Source organism: Protopterus annectens, chromosome 6.part1 (genome assembly GCF_019279795.1).
Source record: "Protopterus annectens isolate FY-2018-M chromosome 6.part1, PAN1.0, whole genome shotgun sequence".
NCBI lineage: Eukaryota > Metazoa > Chordata > Ceratodontiformes > Protopteridae > Protopterus > Protopterus annectens.
Window position 1 is genome coordinate 99,438,577 of NC_056738.1, and position 19,615 is coordinate 99,458,191.

General features: G+C 43.0%; 1 protein-coding gene across 1 annotated transcript in view; it reads left to right on the forward strand.

Moving 5' to 3' along the window:
• The window catches only part of HAT1 (histone acetyltransferase 1), a 1,164,331-nt gene that overhangs the window by 910,929 nt on the left and 233,787 nt on the right, over positions 1 to 19,615 (forward strand). Inside the window, exon 9 of the mRNA XM_044075533.1 lies at positions 18,801 to 18,952. Coding sequence (XP_043931468.1) covers positions 18,801 to 18,952 — 152 coding nt within the window. The remainder of the gene's footprint in view (positions 1 to 18,800; positions 18,953 to 19,615) is intronic.

Here is a 19,615-nt window from a genome sequence, read left to right on the forward strand (position 1 = left end):
AGTTCTTTAAAGCAAGGTTTTTTTTTAGTATTGTAATTTCTTTAAATCCCTCTTCTTATAGTTATATTTATCTTCTTGAATACTTACACTTCTACCTGCTCCTCTCGCTTTCTTTCTGTGTGCGTGTATGTGATCTTACCCCCTGCTTTTCCTGTACCATTTGGTAGATTTCTCTACGTACCATTCCTGGTACTCTCCTCTTTACCTGTTTAGGTACTTTATGGATACCATAGTTGGTACCCCTTTCTTCTTTAAAAAAACACCTTTGCTGTCCAATTTTCCATTTGTGTATGTTTGTGTGTGTGTGATCTTTATCAGCTTTAAGTGTTCATTGCTGGTATGGCTGATAAATCTGATTCTTCGGTTAAACCTTCTGAGGGCACTTCTGGCTTTAAGAGGTGCCAGAAGTGCGACAGAAAAATTCAGACGGGCATGCCTGCTGTGTATATTGCTTAGGAGTTGTACACTTGCAGGAAAACTGCTATATATGTTATATGAAAAGATAAAGTGAACAAACTCTAGCCTAGGGAGTATGCCATATGAAAATGAAAAGCTACAATAAGGCTACTCCCTCCACGTGGTAGCTAGCTCCAAGATGATCCGTTTAGCGGGTATTATATATCCCCTTTCTTTGTAGCTGCTGGTATGCAAGCACTACATATGTATCCCAGGTCCTTCCTTAGATAAAAACAATTTTTAATTCTGTTCAATTAAAAACGATAAACTGCCTACTTCAAAGTACTGGTTCAAACACTAATATTACTTTCCTCTGAGCAAATTTCTTGTTATGATAACTTGGCTCAATATGATTAGACAAGAAATTACTCATTCATTGGAAGTCACTTCCAGCTACCTTTCTTCCTTGAGTGCAAAACCTCCATTCACTGACAACTATATGCTCCGCTTCCACAGTAGGTACTTCCAAAGTTCCAAGTCAATAAATTGCCCATGTGCAAAAGCACTAGAACAAGTTGCAAAAAGTTCTTTACGGAAGCCAACCTGTAACCAGCATACAGCCTGTGTGTAAAATGGGCGGGGGGGGGTCCCAAAGCTCTTCCTTCTTCTAGAGCCAATTGATTCCAGTAGGCATCCCGTGTTCAAGGACACCGGAATGAGTTCCAAAGTCTAAGACCAACTTCAAATCGGCGTGCTGCCTGTGTTAACAAAGATCGCTTTTGTCCTTTATTCTGGAGAAACATGAACTCATGTGGCAATTAAAGCTGAACTCTTTTAGAAAGCCTGGACTAAACTACTACTGTTCAATTAAAAGTGCACTGGAACTTAGAAAATTGCCACATTGTTTACATGACTAATTGTATTGTATTTTATTTTATTTTTTTCTACAAATTGGTTTTAAATACCATTTTAATTACCATTTTAAATCATTTGAAATTTAAGTGTATATTTTGTTTCCATCATACATATATTTTTTTTACTTTTTATTTTTTTCTGGTTCTCTTTTTTCCACTTTTTTCCACTTTATTCAAAATGATGGTAATAATAATAATAATAATAATAATAATAACAATACTAAACAATACTAATTATACAATTATATAGGTTTTTGTACACAGACCTGAAGAAGTCGAAGGACGAAAGCGATCTTTGTTAACAATAGGTTATGAAAATAGAAACTGATTTTTACATGCAAAATGTATATGTATATATTTATATATAATTTTTGATCGCAAAATGAACTAAGGTTGATATATTTCCAGCCATGTAGTATATTGCCTTGTATAAAATCATAGACTTGATAATCTACTTAATAATTTGGTTAAATAAGATGTACCATTAAAGTACATTAGGGCTATATATTATTATGACAGCTACTAGGTAGGGCAGGACCAGCTCGAATGTCACACTGATGGGGGAAGGGATGTGAATTTAAGATGTGTACCAATAACACTTTGTTTTACAGCGCAATAAACCACTCCCATGCCTGATAAAAAGTATATATATATTTAGAAAGCTTGTGAGGAAATTATTACTCTATTTTTTGTTTTACTTGGATCGCTTGTCTGTGTACTTAAAGGATTTTCGACTGGAAACAGACTGCATGCCTTGCTTGGATTACTTTCGAATACTTAGTAATGCTGTAGAATTATATATTTTCTATTACTTTTTGACTTGAGTTTATGTTCGCTACTTCTACTACTATTGTCTGATCTGATTAATATACAGTGATTAACTAGAAATATATGGACTGAAAATCTTCCACACAGAGAAGTTTCTTACACTGTTTTGATATATTTGCATGCCTTACACTTCCCACATTTGAAAGTTCCTTTTTTTCTTTACCACACTTCTCTGTGTTTCTGTTCTATTGTTACACAGTAGACTTTTCAAGTTCTTCTTGTTTTTATATGTGAATTTGGGTTTTTCTCCTACTATACTTTTAATTTTAGGATACACTGTTAAAACTGGCCAATATTTTTGAATAACTTTGTTTATTATCTGGTGCATAGGTTAATATACATCTTAGGGACTCTTGGGTTTCATTATACTTCTGTCCTTCGACATGTTTATAATGATAATATGGTTTTCCTTTGCCTCTTCGTAATTCCATCGCTTGTTCAAAGTCTAGCTGATTCTTCCTATACCCTCTAGTTGCTAAGTTATCCACCAATTGGTTAAACTCTTGTTGAAATGTATCTTCCTTTGTACATAGTCTAGAAATGCGTATGACTTGATTTTCAAATATGTTGTTGAAAATGTGTGGGGTGCATGCTAGTTCTATGTAGCATGTGGTTCTTCCATGTAGCTTTCCTGTGTAGGGCTGTCTCTACAGTTCATTTTTAAAGATAATATATCCAGGAAGTCAATACTTTCATGGGAGTACTTGGAAAGTCCGTTGTAGATGTTAGATATCTTAAAAACTGTTGGTATTGATGGACTTCTCCTTTCCATAGTAATAGTATGACATCCACAAACCGACCATAGAACAGTACTTGCTCTTTCCATATGTTATCTTTACTGTTCATCCATTGTAACTCCCACTGTGCTAGTATTATGTTCGCATAGCTATTGGCACAGGGGGTGCCCATGGCAACCCCCCATTTTACCCGCTAAACAGATCATCTTGGAGCTAGCTACCACGTGGAGGGAGTAGCCTTATTGTAGCTATATATGTTATGGTTTCTCTGCCAGGGCTTTAACTGAGCGGAGAAACAAGTTAATCTTGAAAGACTTGCTAAAAGGGGACTTTGAAGAGGCCATATCTGGGTATAGGACCGAAGCCAGTTCATCTTCCTTTTCTAAACAGAAGAAGCGCTCACACGCTGTTCCAAGCAGTTCCTCGTAACTGCCTAAAAAGGTATCTAAGCCTACAGTGTCGACAGTTCCCTTGGCACCAATAGGCAAGACCAACTCTGCACCGTCTACTTCATCCGACAGAACAACTACTGCTTTGGCACTGGTACCAGAGCAGACCACTTTGATTTTAATTCCAAGATCAAGGTACTCTTCCGTGGTCAGTCCATTTAAGGACCGACCACCTAGCCCTTTTGTGGAACCAAGAACACCTAGGTCTCCTCCTGCATCGTCTGTTTGATCTGTTCGATCCACTAAGAGCCTCTCGGAATCAGACATCATGAGGCTGGTGGACCAGCTCTTGGTGGTGAGGAGATTACCTTCCACTTTGGTTCCCAGCCAAATCGACACTGAGACCTGTCCTACTTTGACACCATCTCTTCTTCCTCCTCCAACTCCATTTGAGTCATTGGAGCCCCTGGTACCAACTTACCCGCCACCGACTGTCTGTGTTCCGGTAAGAGCGTCTTCTCTGGAACCAAGAATTGCTTTGAGCTCCTCTGGTCTTTTGGAACTGGAGGTCTCCCAGGGTCGAGATTTCATTGGCGATTCCGTGGGGCAGGGTTTGACTTCCTTTTTGTCGGAGCCCTCCATGCCCTTCGGTGCTAAATAAATTTTAAAACCAGTCATCCAGAAACAACTTAGAAACTCCAAGCCCTAAAAACAAAGGACATGAGTTTCCCTAAACTACATAGGATCTCTGTTTCAGGACTGACATAAATGAGATACCATCATTTAATCCTGGTGTATGTGTGGCATTTGCCTCTTGTATTCCTTGTTTTCAACCAGGAGTCTGTCATCTCCACCTCTTGTGTTGGGTGTCACATGATCAATGACAAAATAAAATTCTTAAAATTGGTACAAACAGTACTGTGGAAATACAGTGCATTGTGAACATCCCTGTTTTTAATTGCTCTCAGATGCTCACCTATTCTGTCCTTAAGTCTACGCACTGTTTTGCCCACATAAAAGGCAGAGCAGCTGCCACAAGTAGCTACATACACAAACATAGTGGTGTTACAGCTGCATCTGCCAGGGCATGCCAAAGTGTGACTATATCCATGTATTGCTACACAGGGACAGTCATTGATGTAGTGACAGAATCTACATGCCCCACATTTAAACATTCATGATTTAAGCCATTTATGGTTGTTGTTTTCTAGTATGTTCTTAATGTTTTTACCCCCACTGAAAACAACCTTGGGTTGAGTTCCCAATATTCCTTTGCTGTGTTCACTGAAACATAACTCCCACATTTTTGTAAATGCATCAATAAGGAGTGTACTCATTTCATTGTATTTTAAAACAAATACATTGGAGTTGTTTCTTTTGTCAACTCTTGTGTTTATACCAGATGTCAAAATTGGCGCAAAAGACATAGATCTTTTGTGCATAACATGCTTTGTACCCAAAAGAAGTTTTAATGGGTACCCTCTCTCCAGAAACATCCCCACTAGATTGAACGTTTCCTGTTGGAAGACTAAATTGTCACTAACCAACCTTGACAGCCTTACCATCTGCCCCTTGACAATACTTTTCTTCTGATGGTAAGGGTGGCAGCTGCCGAAGTGTAAAAGGGAGTTAGAATGTGTTTTATTTTTCTGGTGTATGTTGCTGTGTAACCCTTTATCTGTGTTCAAGTGGATGCCCAAAAAAATCTATTTCGGAAACATGCCAAGTGTATGTGAATTGGAGAAACGTAGTGGTATGGTTCAAATACTGTACAAAGCTTTTGGCTTCCTGCTCACTTCCTTTCCACAGGATCAAAATATCACCCAGGAAGCGATTGTATAGCAAAATCTTGTCCATAAAACCAGTAGGGAAAATGTACAATTGTTCCCAATGTAACAACACTAAAATTGGTGTACACGGTGGTGCATTTGGTGCCCATGGCTGACCCCGCAAACCTGATGGAGCAGTTCACCCTCAAAACTGATTTAGTTCTTCAGAACAATTTCCATAAGTTCTAGCAATGCATTGATTTTGGTTTTATCAATGTTGTCACTCGCAAGCAAAGCCTGTCTGAAATAAGCCAACCCAATGTCATGAGGGATGACTGTGAACAAATTAATTACATCAGTAGTGAGGAAAGAATATTGATTAGCGGTATCAACCCACCTCAAACGCTCCAAACAATGCCATGAGTCTCTTAATCTATGCTCAGTACCAGAGACCACACACTTGGTCCCTACATCCACAAAGGCTGCCAGAGGTTCCGTCTTCGAGCCCTGGCTGCCACAATGGGTCTAAATGGCAGGTTGTTGACATCTTTGTGGATTTTGGGAATCCCAAAAATGACAGGAACAATAGGATGTCACCTTCAAAAAACTGATTTTGTTTTCATCAAACATACCCTGATATAGTGCATCAAATAAGTAAAGATCTACACCCATGTAAGCCCTGTTGACTTCACATTTAGAGACCCTCTTGTATGTTGTGGTATCATTAAGGGTGTTGTGCATTCTAGACACACAATCAGTGTGACTCATGATCACGATTCCCCCACCCTTGTCCGGCTTCATGATTCTTAATTCTTTATTTTTGGCCAAGTCAATCAAAGTTGGTCTCTCATCAAAACTAAGGTTAAACTGATTTTCAGTGTGTTTGTTACACTGTAGTACCTTCCTGAATTCCCTTTCACACATATTTTCAAATAATATGACATCCCTACTGTTTGGGGGGATGAACAAACTTTTTCTCTTAAAAGTTCGATTACAATTAGTAACTGTAGAATTGTGGTCACAGAAATGCATCCTTTGATTCAATTCTCTGGTATACAATCTTAAACTAGTAAGGACATCAGCCACATCTAACTTAGTTTGGCACAAATGTGGTTCTTTTACTAAGTAATTTAAAGTGAGACTCCTCAATTTCATGGTTACTAAAGTTGTAAATGTTGAAACCATTGTTGCTTCTCACATCACATACCATTCCTTCAGAACAGTCACCAGCATCACCCAGTACTGCTTCACCAGCATTGTTAAGCTTGTCAGGGGCACTAAAGTCTAATGTGTCATACAAAAAAACAAAACAAGGAATGCAAGTGGCAACTTAGGTTAAAAGCCACGCATACACCAGGATTAGATGATGGTATCTCATTTATGTCAGTACTGAAACGGAGATCCTGTGTAGTTTAGGGAAACTCGTGTCCTGTGTTTTTAGGGCATGGAGTTTAAGTTGTTTCTGGATGATTGGTTTTACAATTTATTTATATCTATTTTTAATTCATTAGATTTAAGGTTCACATATATATTTTATATACATTTTTTATACATCAATTTTTCTTGATGCATCAATTTATATGAACTGTTTATGTATCAATTCACGCGTGTTTTCATATTTTAATATAAATGTATAATATGGTTTGTTTGCACTATGACTTTTCATGTAGTACTATTTTTATTGGTTCATCACTTGATGAACTGGGTTATTTAAACTATGGTCTATGTGTTTTCCAATGACTCTGAAGAAGCCACATTGGTGGCGAAAGCGCTTAGTCACTGGATCGGATTCTTATTTTCCATTAAAGTTGTTGTGACCTGACCGGTTGTTGGGACTTTCTATTTCTTGTTTTTTTGCCTGTTGGGTTTTGCATTTGACTGTACTAAGAAGGAACTTGCTGAGGAAAGTCCTACTATCCATCCTTCTAACATGGAGTCTAGGACTGTGAATAGATTTGGGAAGTGCATTTACGCTTCATCGACCTTTGTTTACCTCTCAGCTCGCCACCCTTGAAGCCATCTCTAACTCGTCCATGAGGCTAATTGCCCACACAGCCAAAAAGGATGACAAGAGCAGCAGGTTCAGGCGTAGCCATTAGGAAGGAGACCTGCCTGGATGCTCCTGTGTGACTTTGTGGAGACATTTAAATCTTCATTCGTCAGCGCTCTGTTTGATGGATCATCCCTGTTTGGACCCAAGGTGAAAGACACACTGGCCAGATGTGAGAAAGATGAGAAGATGCACTCTGCTCTGGGCGTATACTTCTCCACTCCTCAGCAGCCCTACTCCAGGAACCAGAGAAGTGGCAGGCTATGGTTCAAAAAGTCCCTAGGGACTTTCTAGGACTCGTATAAACTTTCCCTGGGGCAGAGGGGGAAGTAACAATGGAAGACACCATCCTAGAGGCAGAAGGGGCCTGCAGAACCAGGGATCTAGAGATGCTTTCTCTGTCAGATCCTACCAGCACTCCTGATTGGAGGCCCGATTGCCTTCCTCTGGAGCAGTCCAGGTGATGATTATCCCTACACCAATCTGCCTGGCTACAATTAACATTGGACAAATGAGTGCAGCAAATCATTTCCAAAGGTTACATTATTCCCCTTTCCATAAATCCAAAAACACAAAAAAGACTTCTGGATGTTCCACCCAGTCACAGGGAAGCCGTAGTCGTAGAAATTCAAAAAATGTTCAAAAAAAGTCATCCAAGAAGTCCCACCAGACTAAAGAGGACCCGGGTTTTACTCAATTCTTCTTTTTTAGTGGCCAGAAAGACAGGGGACTGGAGACCCATTCTGGATCTCAGCCAGTTCAACAAAGCAGTTCAGCAAACCAAATTCCGGATGGTCTGGGTTGTAGTCAATCCATCCATTCTTGGAAAAAGACAATTGGATGTGCTCTATAGATCTTCAGAATGCATACTACCGTATCAAATTGACAAAACGCACCAGGAGATTCCTGCGTTTCTGGCTGAGACGGTCATTTCCAGTTCAGAGCACTGACCTTTGGTTTCACCACAGCTCCCACGGTGTTTACCAAATGCATGAGAGTGGTAGCAGCTCATCTCAGACTGCAGGGATTTCGAGTTTTTCCTTCTCGCTGACTGGCTCCTTACCACTACCACCAGGCATCAACTAGAACAGGCAAGAGATTACACTCTGCATCTTTGCACTTCTTTAGGAATTTCAATAAATTACAAAAACTTAAATCTACAGTGTACACAGCAACTGGAATTTGGTTGAGCTCTGTTAAATACAGTTACAGGACTTGCTTCACTACCAGTGGAAAGACTCCAAAAGATCAGATCACAAGTAAACCATATTATTCAGAACAGAAGTGTTCCAGCCAGACTCATCCTACAGGTGCTAAGCTCAATGGCAGCCTCAGTTACTCTAATTCCTTGGCCAGACATCAATGACTTCTGGCCTCCCAATGGTCATTAATGAATCATCCGATGTTGCATCACATCTTGCTCACCAATTGCTACAAACAAGACCTGTTATGGTGGTTTTGTTCCAACAAGAACCTTTCGTGCTGTCCTTTCATCCTTTCACAGCTGCAAGCCATAGTGACCACAAATGCTTCCCAGATAGGGTGTGGGGGGCATTATCTGTGAAGGGCAGTCCAAGACACTTGGTCCCAACTGGAGGCTAATTTGCACATCAGTGTTCTAGAGATGAGGGCAGTGCTCTTAACGTTGCAAGCATTTCAGGATGTCCTTCCCCTATGAACAGTGGCAATTCAAACGGGCAACATATCGGTAGTCTGGTAGATCAGCAAACAAGGAGGAACTAAGTCTTACCCACTTTAAGAAGTCCTCAGAGTTTGGCAATGGGCGATTTTCTTCCAACCACTTTCTCACGGCAACACATGTCCCGGGGAGCTCCAACGTGATAGTAGACAAGCTGAGCAGAAGTATTCTGATGCCTCACGAGTGGTGTCTCAATCATGTGGTGATGGAAAAGATCTCTCATCACTGGGGCCAACCTTGCTTGCAGCAGTTACTTTGCCCTGATCCCCGAGAGACGCTCTTCTCCATGATTGGCCCTCTGTCTCCTGTACGCCTTTCCCCCAACTCCTCTGTCTCAGCTTCTAAAGAAAGCCAAGAGGTCGAAGAACACAATAATCCTCATTGCCCCATCCTGGCTTTGACAAGTTTGGTTCCCCTTCATTTGGCCTCACCTTTGGAAACCTTGGATTGTGGACCCAGCTCTAGATCTATTTTCTCATCAAGAAGGAATGGATTATCCAAATCTCCAATATCTCAAGCTCACTGCATGGATTCTCCAATTCCCATGATTGCCAGGCATTCTTTCCTTTCCTCTCCCGTCTGTCATATCATTGTGGCCCATCATAAACCCTCTACTAGGAAACTGTACCAGACTAAATGGGAAAAATTTGCTAGATGGGCTCTTGATAATGCTCTAGACCCTTGCACAGTCCCTGCACATAAAGTATTGGATTTCTTTTAGCTAATCTCTATCAAACTGGCTCTTCAGCCTCTACCATTAGGGTCCATCTATCCGAGATATCAAATTTACGTACTGGTTTCAATGGTTGTTTACTTATGCCACATACACTTTGTAAAGCCTTTTTAAAGGGAATCCAAATGTTAAGACATCCTTTTAAAGAGCCATTGGTCCATGGGATATAACCCCAGTTCTACAATCTTACTCTTTCCCCTTTTGAACCATCAGCTACATGTGACTTAAAGTTTCTGACTTGGAAAACTTTATTTTTAGTAGCTATCACTTCTGTAAGAAGAGTATCTGAAATTCCAGCCTTGACCTGCAAACCTCCTTGCATAGTATTTCACGAAGATAGGGTCTACATCAGGGCTATTCTTTTCCTTTTTGCCAAAGGTAGTTTCAGAATCCAGTATTATTGTACCTACCGGTCTTCCCTAATTTCTCCAATAAAGGAGACTATTGTCTACATTTATTAGACGTTTGTGGGCAGTTACAGTTTTATCTTCACAGAACAAAGGATTTCAGGAAATCTGACCAATTAAGTGATGAGTTTTCCTCACTTTCCTTAGGTAACCCAGTTTCCAAGGTTACCTTTGCTAAATAGCTCAGACATTGTATCATGTTTATCATTCAAAGGGACTTCACCCTCCATGCCCACTGAAAGCCCACTCAACTAGAGCTATAGCAGCTTCTGCAGTGTTTCATCCTAGAGCTTCTTTGGATGACATTTGTGCAGCAGCCACATGGTGTTCTCATACTTTTATTACTCATTACATATTGGACCAGGTCTCTAGGAGACGTGCGTCATTCGTTTCGATGGTGTTTAGGAATATTCTTCCATGAGACCTTCCAAGATACAGGTAGCTAGGAACTCTGTCCCACAGTCGAGGATTATGTGAACATTGACAACATCAGATAAAGAAGTTGTCTTACCATAATGTTCCATCTGTGTTGTTGATCTTCACTAATCCTTGACATTCCCCTCCTATTTCCCCTGGCCTGGGAGTCTTAGTGGATCGCATTTCCTTTTTAGACCGGCACTGCGGTGGTGCTGCTGCAGTAGCATTGTCGCCTCACAGTAAGACGCTGTCCGGTTCGATTCTCAGCTAGAGCGTCTTCTGCGTGGAGACATGCGTGAATGGGCGTACGTTCGTTGAAGGTTGTGCGTCAGGGCTGGTAACTCGGCACGTTAAAATCAACTACCAATCATTAGCGGACCGGAGTTCCGCTGTGGCGACCCCTAACCGGGAAAAGCTAAGACACAACAACAATCTGGCACTAATTTAGGCAAACACAATCTGAGGTAATTTAGAGATGAGCATTATAGTTAGTGTCTGGCTCGAGAGTTTGGGAGGTGCGAGCCGAAGTAAATGGCTGAGTCAGAACCGAGCCCATAGTCAAGGATTAGTGAAGATAGACAACACAGATGGAGCATTCTGGTAAAACTTCTTTTTCTCTGAACCAGTGCATCATACTAGATATTTTGATGGAAGATTCATAATTAACGGAGTCTTTAGTCATCTGTAATTCTGTGCTGTAACTATTTTACAGTTCCATTGTGCGACATTAACAGCAGTCTTTTGCCCCAGTGTATGTGGTCTGGTCTATTTTGGCTCATTTGCTTAAATACAACTTGTAATTTAAGATGAGCTTATGTACATGAATGCTGTCATGTAAGATTTAGTCTTGATTTGTCATTAAATGAGATAACTGTCTCATTTAGTACATTGAGATATTGCCTCTAACCATCTCTTTCTACTTTTTTTTTATTTTCTGTTATAAAGAAAAATATTTGCACAGTTAACAGAAATCTAGTTATGTTTTGTGTACAGTTAATCTACGCAGTGTGTGCACAATGTAACATAAGGCAAGACAAAATGGAAGCAGAATGCATTTAAGCAGTCATATTCTGTTACATTTTAACTTTTATATGGGACCATTTTAGCACTCATTTGTATAAAACCCAAAATTTCTTTAGAAGATCAGTGTACTTGTTCTTTTGGCACTAATTGGTTCCATGTGTTCTAGTTATCCTGGTGTGTCCATTACCATAATGGTGAAGGATATATTTTTCTTTGCACACAGGGTACGGCCATTGTACTGAGATACATATGATGCAATAGGCATTTCATTTACATAACTTAAGTTTCTACCAGTTTCCACAGTGCTTCACTTTTTAATGGCATAAGAATGTACAAACTAGTTTTGTGGCATTACTCTTGTATTAAACTTTTAAACACTGCATGCCTTGGGAGAAAATTAGTGAAACTTTACAAAATTTAGTTTTGACTACGATGTCTGCAATGATCTGAGCATCCTACAGGCTTTGGTAAGAACTTTTTATCAGTCAGAAGTTACCCAAATTATTGTCTTAGCAATAGAAGCTTTTCATACTTTAGATTGCCTCTCTTCTCAAGTATGCCAAATGCTTTTATCTTCAGGATATCACCATGATAAGTACCGGATGTATGCAAATTGCAGATTTAGCAGAAATCTGTTCACCACATGTGGCAGAACTGCATTCCAAGAACCGGTATAATTATTTTCATGCTATACAACTGGCAAGTTCTGGATTGTATCTTTCCTGAAATTGTAGCTTGAGTTTTTTCTGGCTTTTGTTTAAACTTGTCAGAACTGACTAAGCAGCAGTTTTTGTCCTGTAACTTCTATTTACTTGATACATTCCCTGTAGCATGAAGGCATTTTTACAGTACAGTAGTCTTCTAAATGCTTATGTCTGTCTAAAAAGATAGTGCAATCCATGTTAGTACAGCACATGTTGGGCAATTTAAGTTGTATTCTGCTTCAAGACAAAATGCATTTATTTTTTTAATAGTAAAGACATTGATATTTTGAAAACGTTTGTGTGATCAGTGTTTTTTTACCCAAATTTGATCTATCCATAGCTAGATTTTTTTGTCAGATTATTCACAGTACACAGAGAACTGTAATTCTCTATTCTGTACATGCTGTTTTGAGATTTTTGAACAGCCTTCTTTTTGAACATTGTCTACTCTTGCACAAAGGAGATCAGTATACATATTCTTGTTTTTTTTTTGAACTTGGGCAAAATATTAAACGCTGATCTGAAGTAGTTAACGTCATTTGATCAGCAACCTGTGGATATCGGATCAGACCTGGATCTGAGCCGGCAGCTTTCAAGCTAAAGATCCAAGCTCCAAGCTCCTCGCCCTTGCCCATAATACCCTGCTACCTCCTTCCAGCCCTCAGATCTAGTTTGCTGCAGCTTTAACAAGCACGAGTTACGAGTTCCTGGCGGTTAGGTAGGAAGTATTTGTCAAATTCTTGACTTTTTGTTAAAATTAGAGAGGTGTGTGTTTGTGTTTAGTTTAAACCCATTAGCTTAGCTTAACTTTAATATATTCACCCTTCCCCTTATTCTTGTGTCTGTGTGTGTGGTTGTGTTTTTTGTTATGGCCAAAGGCCCTAAGGCCATTTTTTCTAAGTGCTCTGAGTGTGGCCATAAGCTGTCCCCAGCCGATGGCCACACTCTGTGCGTTCTTTGCCTGGGGGTAGCGCAATTGTCATTGGACTGCCAGATCTGCGCAGCCTTTAACCCCCGGGCTGTAAGGGATAGGAGGAACAAGCTGATCCTGACAGGTCTTTTGCCCACAGACTCTGCTTCTTCCTCCTCTCCCTCATTGGCTCCAGCCACGGCTGTTCAGCCAACTGTTCTATCTCCCCTGGCTGGGACTCCACCTCCCACCATTTCCCAGGGAGAGAAGGAGGCAAAGAGAAAAGAGAGGAGAGAGATAGGGATAGAGAGAAACAAAGGAGCCACAAGCGGCGGGCCGACTCTGCCCCCTCGGCCCTGCCGGCTAAACAGCTCTCTTTTCCCCTGAAGATTTCTGGGTCTTCCCCCTCTCTGCTCCGTTTCCCACGTTTCTCGCCGGAGGAGCCCCAGCCATCTTCAAGGTCATCGTGGCGGCCTTCCCAGCCAGCTTCGGCAGCCTCTTCTAGGTCAACACGAAGCCTTTTAGATGCTGACATGGACCGGATGATGCGTCGCTTCCTACAGGACCAGATGCAGATGGGAGTGCTACTGCCTCAACCCCCTCCGGCAGAAGCTCGGCCCCATTTTTTGCTCCCATAGCTCCTTCTCCGATCCATTATCTGGTTTCGGGGCCGTCTGATCCGAGCAGTCTCAGAGCCAGGGAGTCGGCGCCGATAGTAGTTGCTACTTCGCCGGCCATGCCCTCGAGTTTGTCTGATCCCTTTTCGAATCCGAGATCTCTGGGCCGAGAGCCGTGCGTCGGCTCCGAGGGGTAAGTGTGTCTTCGGCTCCGATGTGGTCGGAGCACACTTCCCTTTTGGGTCCGATTGCTTCGGCTCCGACGCCGATCCCCATGTCAGATATTAGGGTGTTGCTCATGGAACCGAGAGAGAGCGGCTCACCTTTGGCGTTCGACGTGGTGGAGAGGGTCCTCTCGAGAGGTTCGAGACCCCCTGCTCGTGCTACGGATCCAGCCAATGCTCCCTCACAGACAGGCTTGTCTTCCATCATCCGGCCCCAGGGACAGCCTGCGTCGACGCCCCACCCAGTTCCACTGGAGGAACATGACCCTGTTAGTGAGCCCTCCTCAGACAGTCCCACCGAGGAGATCCCTCACAAACGCAAGTGTAACAGGAGGCATTTGGACTCCCCTGAGTCCCTCATGGATGACACCAATTTAGAGGAAGGGGAAGGTTCCCCCAGGTCACCCATAGAGGATGTCTCCTTTGGAGACATTATGGAAATACTACGCCTAAAAGGGGGGTGGTCAGCCCAAAAGCCTTCCTCGGATGAGTATGTGTTTCTGGAGGCGTTTGACGCAGGCCCGTCTACCTCTTGGGTGTCCCGGCCAACCCCCTGGTAGACCTCATTACTACCAGGGCGTGGAAGGAGCTGGACACTGTGGAGCCAATCCCCAGGAGACCAGATAAGATCCTTAGGCCCCCTGTGGATAGGACAGCGTGGAGTAAAGGTTCCCCGGTAGATGCCATGGTGGTGGATGCTGCCACCAAGAAGGAACTGGCACAGGATAGTTCCTCGGTCCATTCTCCTGATAAGGAGTCTCGGACGATGGATCGTATCGGAAAGCGGATTTTTGCTTCGGCTACCTTTTCCATGAGGGCGCTGTATTACTTGGCCCATGTGATTAGGCTTCAGCGGGATCTGGTGAAGGAATACGCTGAGTCTCCCCCTGAGTCCATGTCGGCCGAGGACAAACAGACCTTCTCGACTCGCATGGCCACTCTAAAATCAGTATCAGACGCGTCTATGCGGCTACTCTCCCATGCCACGGAGGAAGCCACTAGAACCAGCGGATCGGGCATCACCTTACTGCGTCACGCCTGGCTCCGACTTTGCGATTTTGCGGAACCCTTCAAGGCATCCTTTGCGAATGCTCCCTTCGGTTCTACCCTGCTTGGCAAGACTGTCTGCGATACATTGGTCCAGAGCGAGAAAGACGGGAAGACGCTGTCTGCCGTCGGAATCTGCTTCTCGACTCCTCAAAGTCCTTCTCCAGGAACCAGCAAGGACAAAAGATGTGGTTTCGGAAGTCTCAGCAGTCCCGTTACACTCAGGATCCTTCGTCCTTCAGAGGCAGAGGGGGACAAGGTGGACACCGGCCCAGAGGCAGAGGGGGGGGGGCTAAAGAATTTTGGGTCGCGGGAACTCTTTTCCGATCGACACACGCAACAGCCCTGAAGGGTTGCCCGACTGCTCCTCTCTGAAGGCAGTCGGGGGGGGGGGGCGTTTTTCGAAGCACCTGGCACAATGAGAGTCCATCACGTCAGATCACTGGGTGCTTCGAATAATATCCAGAGGCTACTCTATCCCCTTCATAAATCTTCCTCCTCAATCGAGGCGCCTCCCCGATGTTCCACCCAGTCAGAGGGAGGCTGCAGCTTTAGAAATAAAGAAGCTGCTAGAAAAAAAGAGCCATCCAGCACGTCCCCCCAGACCAGTCCAGGTTAGGCAATTACTCCAGGTTCTTTTTGCTGCCAAAAAAGACGAGGGACTTGAGACCAATTCTCGACCTTTCTGCAATGAACCTCTTCGTTGCCAAGGAGAAATTCTGGATGGTCACTCTTCAATCCATTGTCCCCCTGTTGCAGGAGAACGACTGGATGTGCTCCATAGACCTCAAGGATGCGTACTACCACATTCTCATGGACAGGCGATCCAGGAGGTTTCTCCGCTTTCGGTTGGGGGCCTGTCATTACCAGTTCACGGTCCTACCGTTCGGCCTCACCACAGCCCCCAAGGTGTTCACCAAGGTCATGGCAGTTGTAGCGGCCCACCTGAGACTTCAGAGAATACAGGTTTTTCCTTAGATGGACGACTGGCTCCTTGCCACCTCCACCAGGCATCTACTTTGCTCAGCCAGGGATTGCTTCCTGCTTTTAGCCTCCAAGTTGGGGATCACTATAAATCGCAAGAAATCATCCCTTCAACCGGTCCAAGTCCTGGACTTCATAGGGGCCAGAATAGATGCGCTTCCGACCAAGGCCTTCTTGACGTCGGACAGAATTCGCAGCTTGACCCTGCACATTCTAGCACTCCTTCAATCTATAACCCCATCAGCGGAGTTAGTCGTGAGAGCCTTAGGGTCCATGGCAGCAGCAATCAACCTTTCGCCCTTAGCTCGCCTGCACATGAGGGTTCTCCAGTGGACCTTGCAGGTCCAGTGGTCCATCCTTCAACACCCTTTGGACTCTTCAGTCCCCCTCAGCAGGGTTTGCAGAAATTCCCTAATATGGTGGCTCCAATCTCGAGAGCTTCGGGAAGGACGACCGTTCATAATGCCACAACCCCAAGCCACGGTAACCACGGACTCTTCTCGCCTTGGGTGGGGGGTGGGCATTGCATGGGCAGAACTGTCCAAGGTACGTGGACTCAGACAGAGACTGTTCTGCATAGCAGTGTCCTGGAGATGAGAGCAGTGCTTCTAGCGTTGCAAGCTCTTCATACTTTTCTCCCTCAAGGGACTATTGCAATTCAGACAGACAGCACGTCAGTGGTCTGGTACATCAACAAACAGGGGGGTACCAGGTCTTACCCTCTTTGCCGAGAGGCCATGAGAGTTTGGGATTGGGTGATATCCACCAACCGTTTTCTGTTAGCAACGCACATTCCGGGTCGGTCCAACATCCTAGCGGACAAGCTGAGTCAAACTATCCTCTCGCCTTACGAGTGGTCTCTGAACCCCTTAGTAGCAAAACAGATCTTCCGCAAGCGGAGTCAGCCTTGCTGCGATCTCTTCGCATCGCCTTCAAACGCGAAGTACAGCAAGTATTTTGCTCTAATCCCCCCCCCTCCCGGGGGGAAACCTCCAGAGACGCTCTTGGCCATCCGGTCTTCTTTATGCTTATCCTCCTCTTCCATTAATGACAAAATGTTTACAGAAAGCTCGTCGGTTGGGGAACAACATTATCCTCGTAGTCCTATTCTGGCCTAGTCAAACCTGGTTTCCCTACCTACGCTCTCATCTTGTAGCTCCTCTTTGGATCTTAGATCCCATCCCTGATCTGATTTCTCATCCTTCGGGATTGTAAACTCCGAATCTGGACGACCTCAAGCTCTCAGCTTGGTTGATCCAGTTCCATTAGTTGCCAGGACTCCCCGGTATCTCGTCTGCAGTTAGATCCATCCTGGTAGCTGTGCATAAGCCTTCTACCAGGAAGGTTTACAACGGCAAATGGAAACTGTTTTCCATTTGGGCCTCGCATAGGAATTTGGATCCTTTCACTGCTCCTATTCCTGCAGTGCTTGATTTCCTATCGCATATTTTTCAGCAAGGGGCCAGATCTTCTACTGTAAAGGTTCAAATGGCTGCCATTTCCCATTTTCACATTGGAGACAACCTTAGTCCTTTAGCTTCCACTAAGATTTGTAAGACCTTCTTAAAAGGCAGCTTCCTTTTGAGACCTCCTACTATGAACGCTGTTCCCCCATGGGACCTAACCTTGGTGTCCTTCAGGCTCTAACTGGATCACCCTTTGAGCCCGCTGCTTCTGTTGATTTAAAATTCTTATCTTGGAAAACTGCTTTCCTAATAGCTATTACCTCAGCTAGAAGGGTGTCAGAGCTACAGGCCCATTGTACTAAATCCCCATATCTTTTTTTCCATAAGGACAGAGTCGCTCTCAGGACTAACCCTTCCCTCTTACCTAAAGTGGCTTCCGAGGCGAACATCAATCAGTCCATTAATCTACCTGTTTTATTCCCTAACTATCAGAATAAAGGGGAATACAAACTTCATTTGTTGGATGTTCATAGACAATTGCATTTTTACCTGCACAGAACAGCTGCCTTTCGCAAGTCAGAGCAGCTCTTTGTTTCTTTTGCGAAGCTCTTCTTGGGTAAGCCAGTGTCGAAGGTGACTTAAGCTAGATGGATTTCTCAATGCATTTTGCTCACATACAAGATATCTGGACGACCAGAGCCCTTAGCGGTTTTTGCTCATTCTACCCGTTCTATGGCTGCTTCTGCTGCGTTCTGGTCAAAAGTGCCCTTGGATGACATTTGTTCTGCGGCTACTTGGGCTTCCTCTCATACCTTTATCTCTCATTATAAATTGGATTTAATATCCAGAGGAAGGGCAGCTTTTGGCTCTGCAGTGCTCCGGAATATCCTTCCTTAAGGACCTCCCAAGTGTTTGGTAGCTGGGGACTCTGTCCCACAGGCTGCTGATCAAATGAAGTTAACTACTTCAGATAAAGAAGCTATGTACTCACCATAACATTCCATCTGAGTAGGTAACTTCATTTGTCAGCAACCTACCCCCCCCCCCCTCCTTCCCCCTAACCTGGTCCTTTGGTTATCTGAATCCTACAATGATTCAGCCTCATGGTATTCGCTAGGTTAGGATGTTGTTTAGGTTGTTGTTTTGTCTTGGTGAAATTGTATAATGGGCAAACGCGATCTGAGGGCTGGAAGGAGGTAGCAGGGTATTATGGGTAAGGGGAGGAGCTTGGAGCTGGGATCTTTAGCTTGGAAAGCTGCCAGCTCTGATCCAGGTCGGATCCGATACCCACAGGTTGCTGACAAATGAAGTTACCTACTCAGATGAAACGTTATGGTGAGTACATAACTTCTTTTTATACTGTGTTTTGGATATTTTGGATTTCACCATATCTGGAGCTCCATTTTATTTGAATGGGTGGCTTTGTACACAATTACCCTGCAGAAATTAGTCCTTAAAATGCCATTGAAATGCACTGCATATTTTACATAAAGATTACTTTTCCTTACTGGGTGTTGAGCTTTTTGTATTTTTTCTTTTCTTTCAGCTGAGGATCCATCAGATAACTATATAAAGCTAAGAGACTTTGTTCTTTCTAAACTTTGTCAAGATTTGGCATCATTTTCCTCTGAAAAATTAGTACAGGGATTCAGTCAAGAAATGGCAAAAGAAGCTCAACTCAAGTTCAAAATAAACAAGGTATTTTTGTGTATACGTACAGCTTTGTGTTTGTGTGTAATGGTAGAAGAGTGGCATATATCCAAATTAATGAAAAAATATGCATCTAATGAGGTATGGCAGTATGTTAGCTTTTAGTATTTATCTGTAATTCATGCATGTCATGTTTGTATATGATAGCGAGTGGAGTACCTGGGTTAATAAAAATGAATAATACTTACAATAAATCATGAGGGAGTCTTTTAGTACCATGTTTTACTTCACTTGTCAAAGTTTGATTTTATTAAAATTAGCAGCAATTTTGCTATTTTTCTTGTATGGTTTATAGCAGGTACTTTAAAGATTCGAAAGTTTGTCACTGCCTTATAATTTTTCAGTTTGTTCATTGCTGTTCCAGGTAGTGGTGAATATTTTTCGTCATTGTCTTTCAGCGTCTTCAGAAATTTGTAGTTGTCAGATGTGATGGCCTTTTGTTTTTGTGTAAAATTGCCTCAGTTTTCTTGTATGTTTTCTGCTTTGTATTTGCATCAGGTGGGTTATGCTCAACTTTTCCTTATCGCATAATGTATGATCTTCCTTTACAGAAGGATAATTGCATAGAAGTAAAGAATGACTTAGCTGTTTGTTCCTTCATATAGCCCTTCTACACTATTTACCCCCCCCCCGTATATACACCTTGTTTTA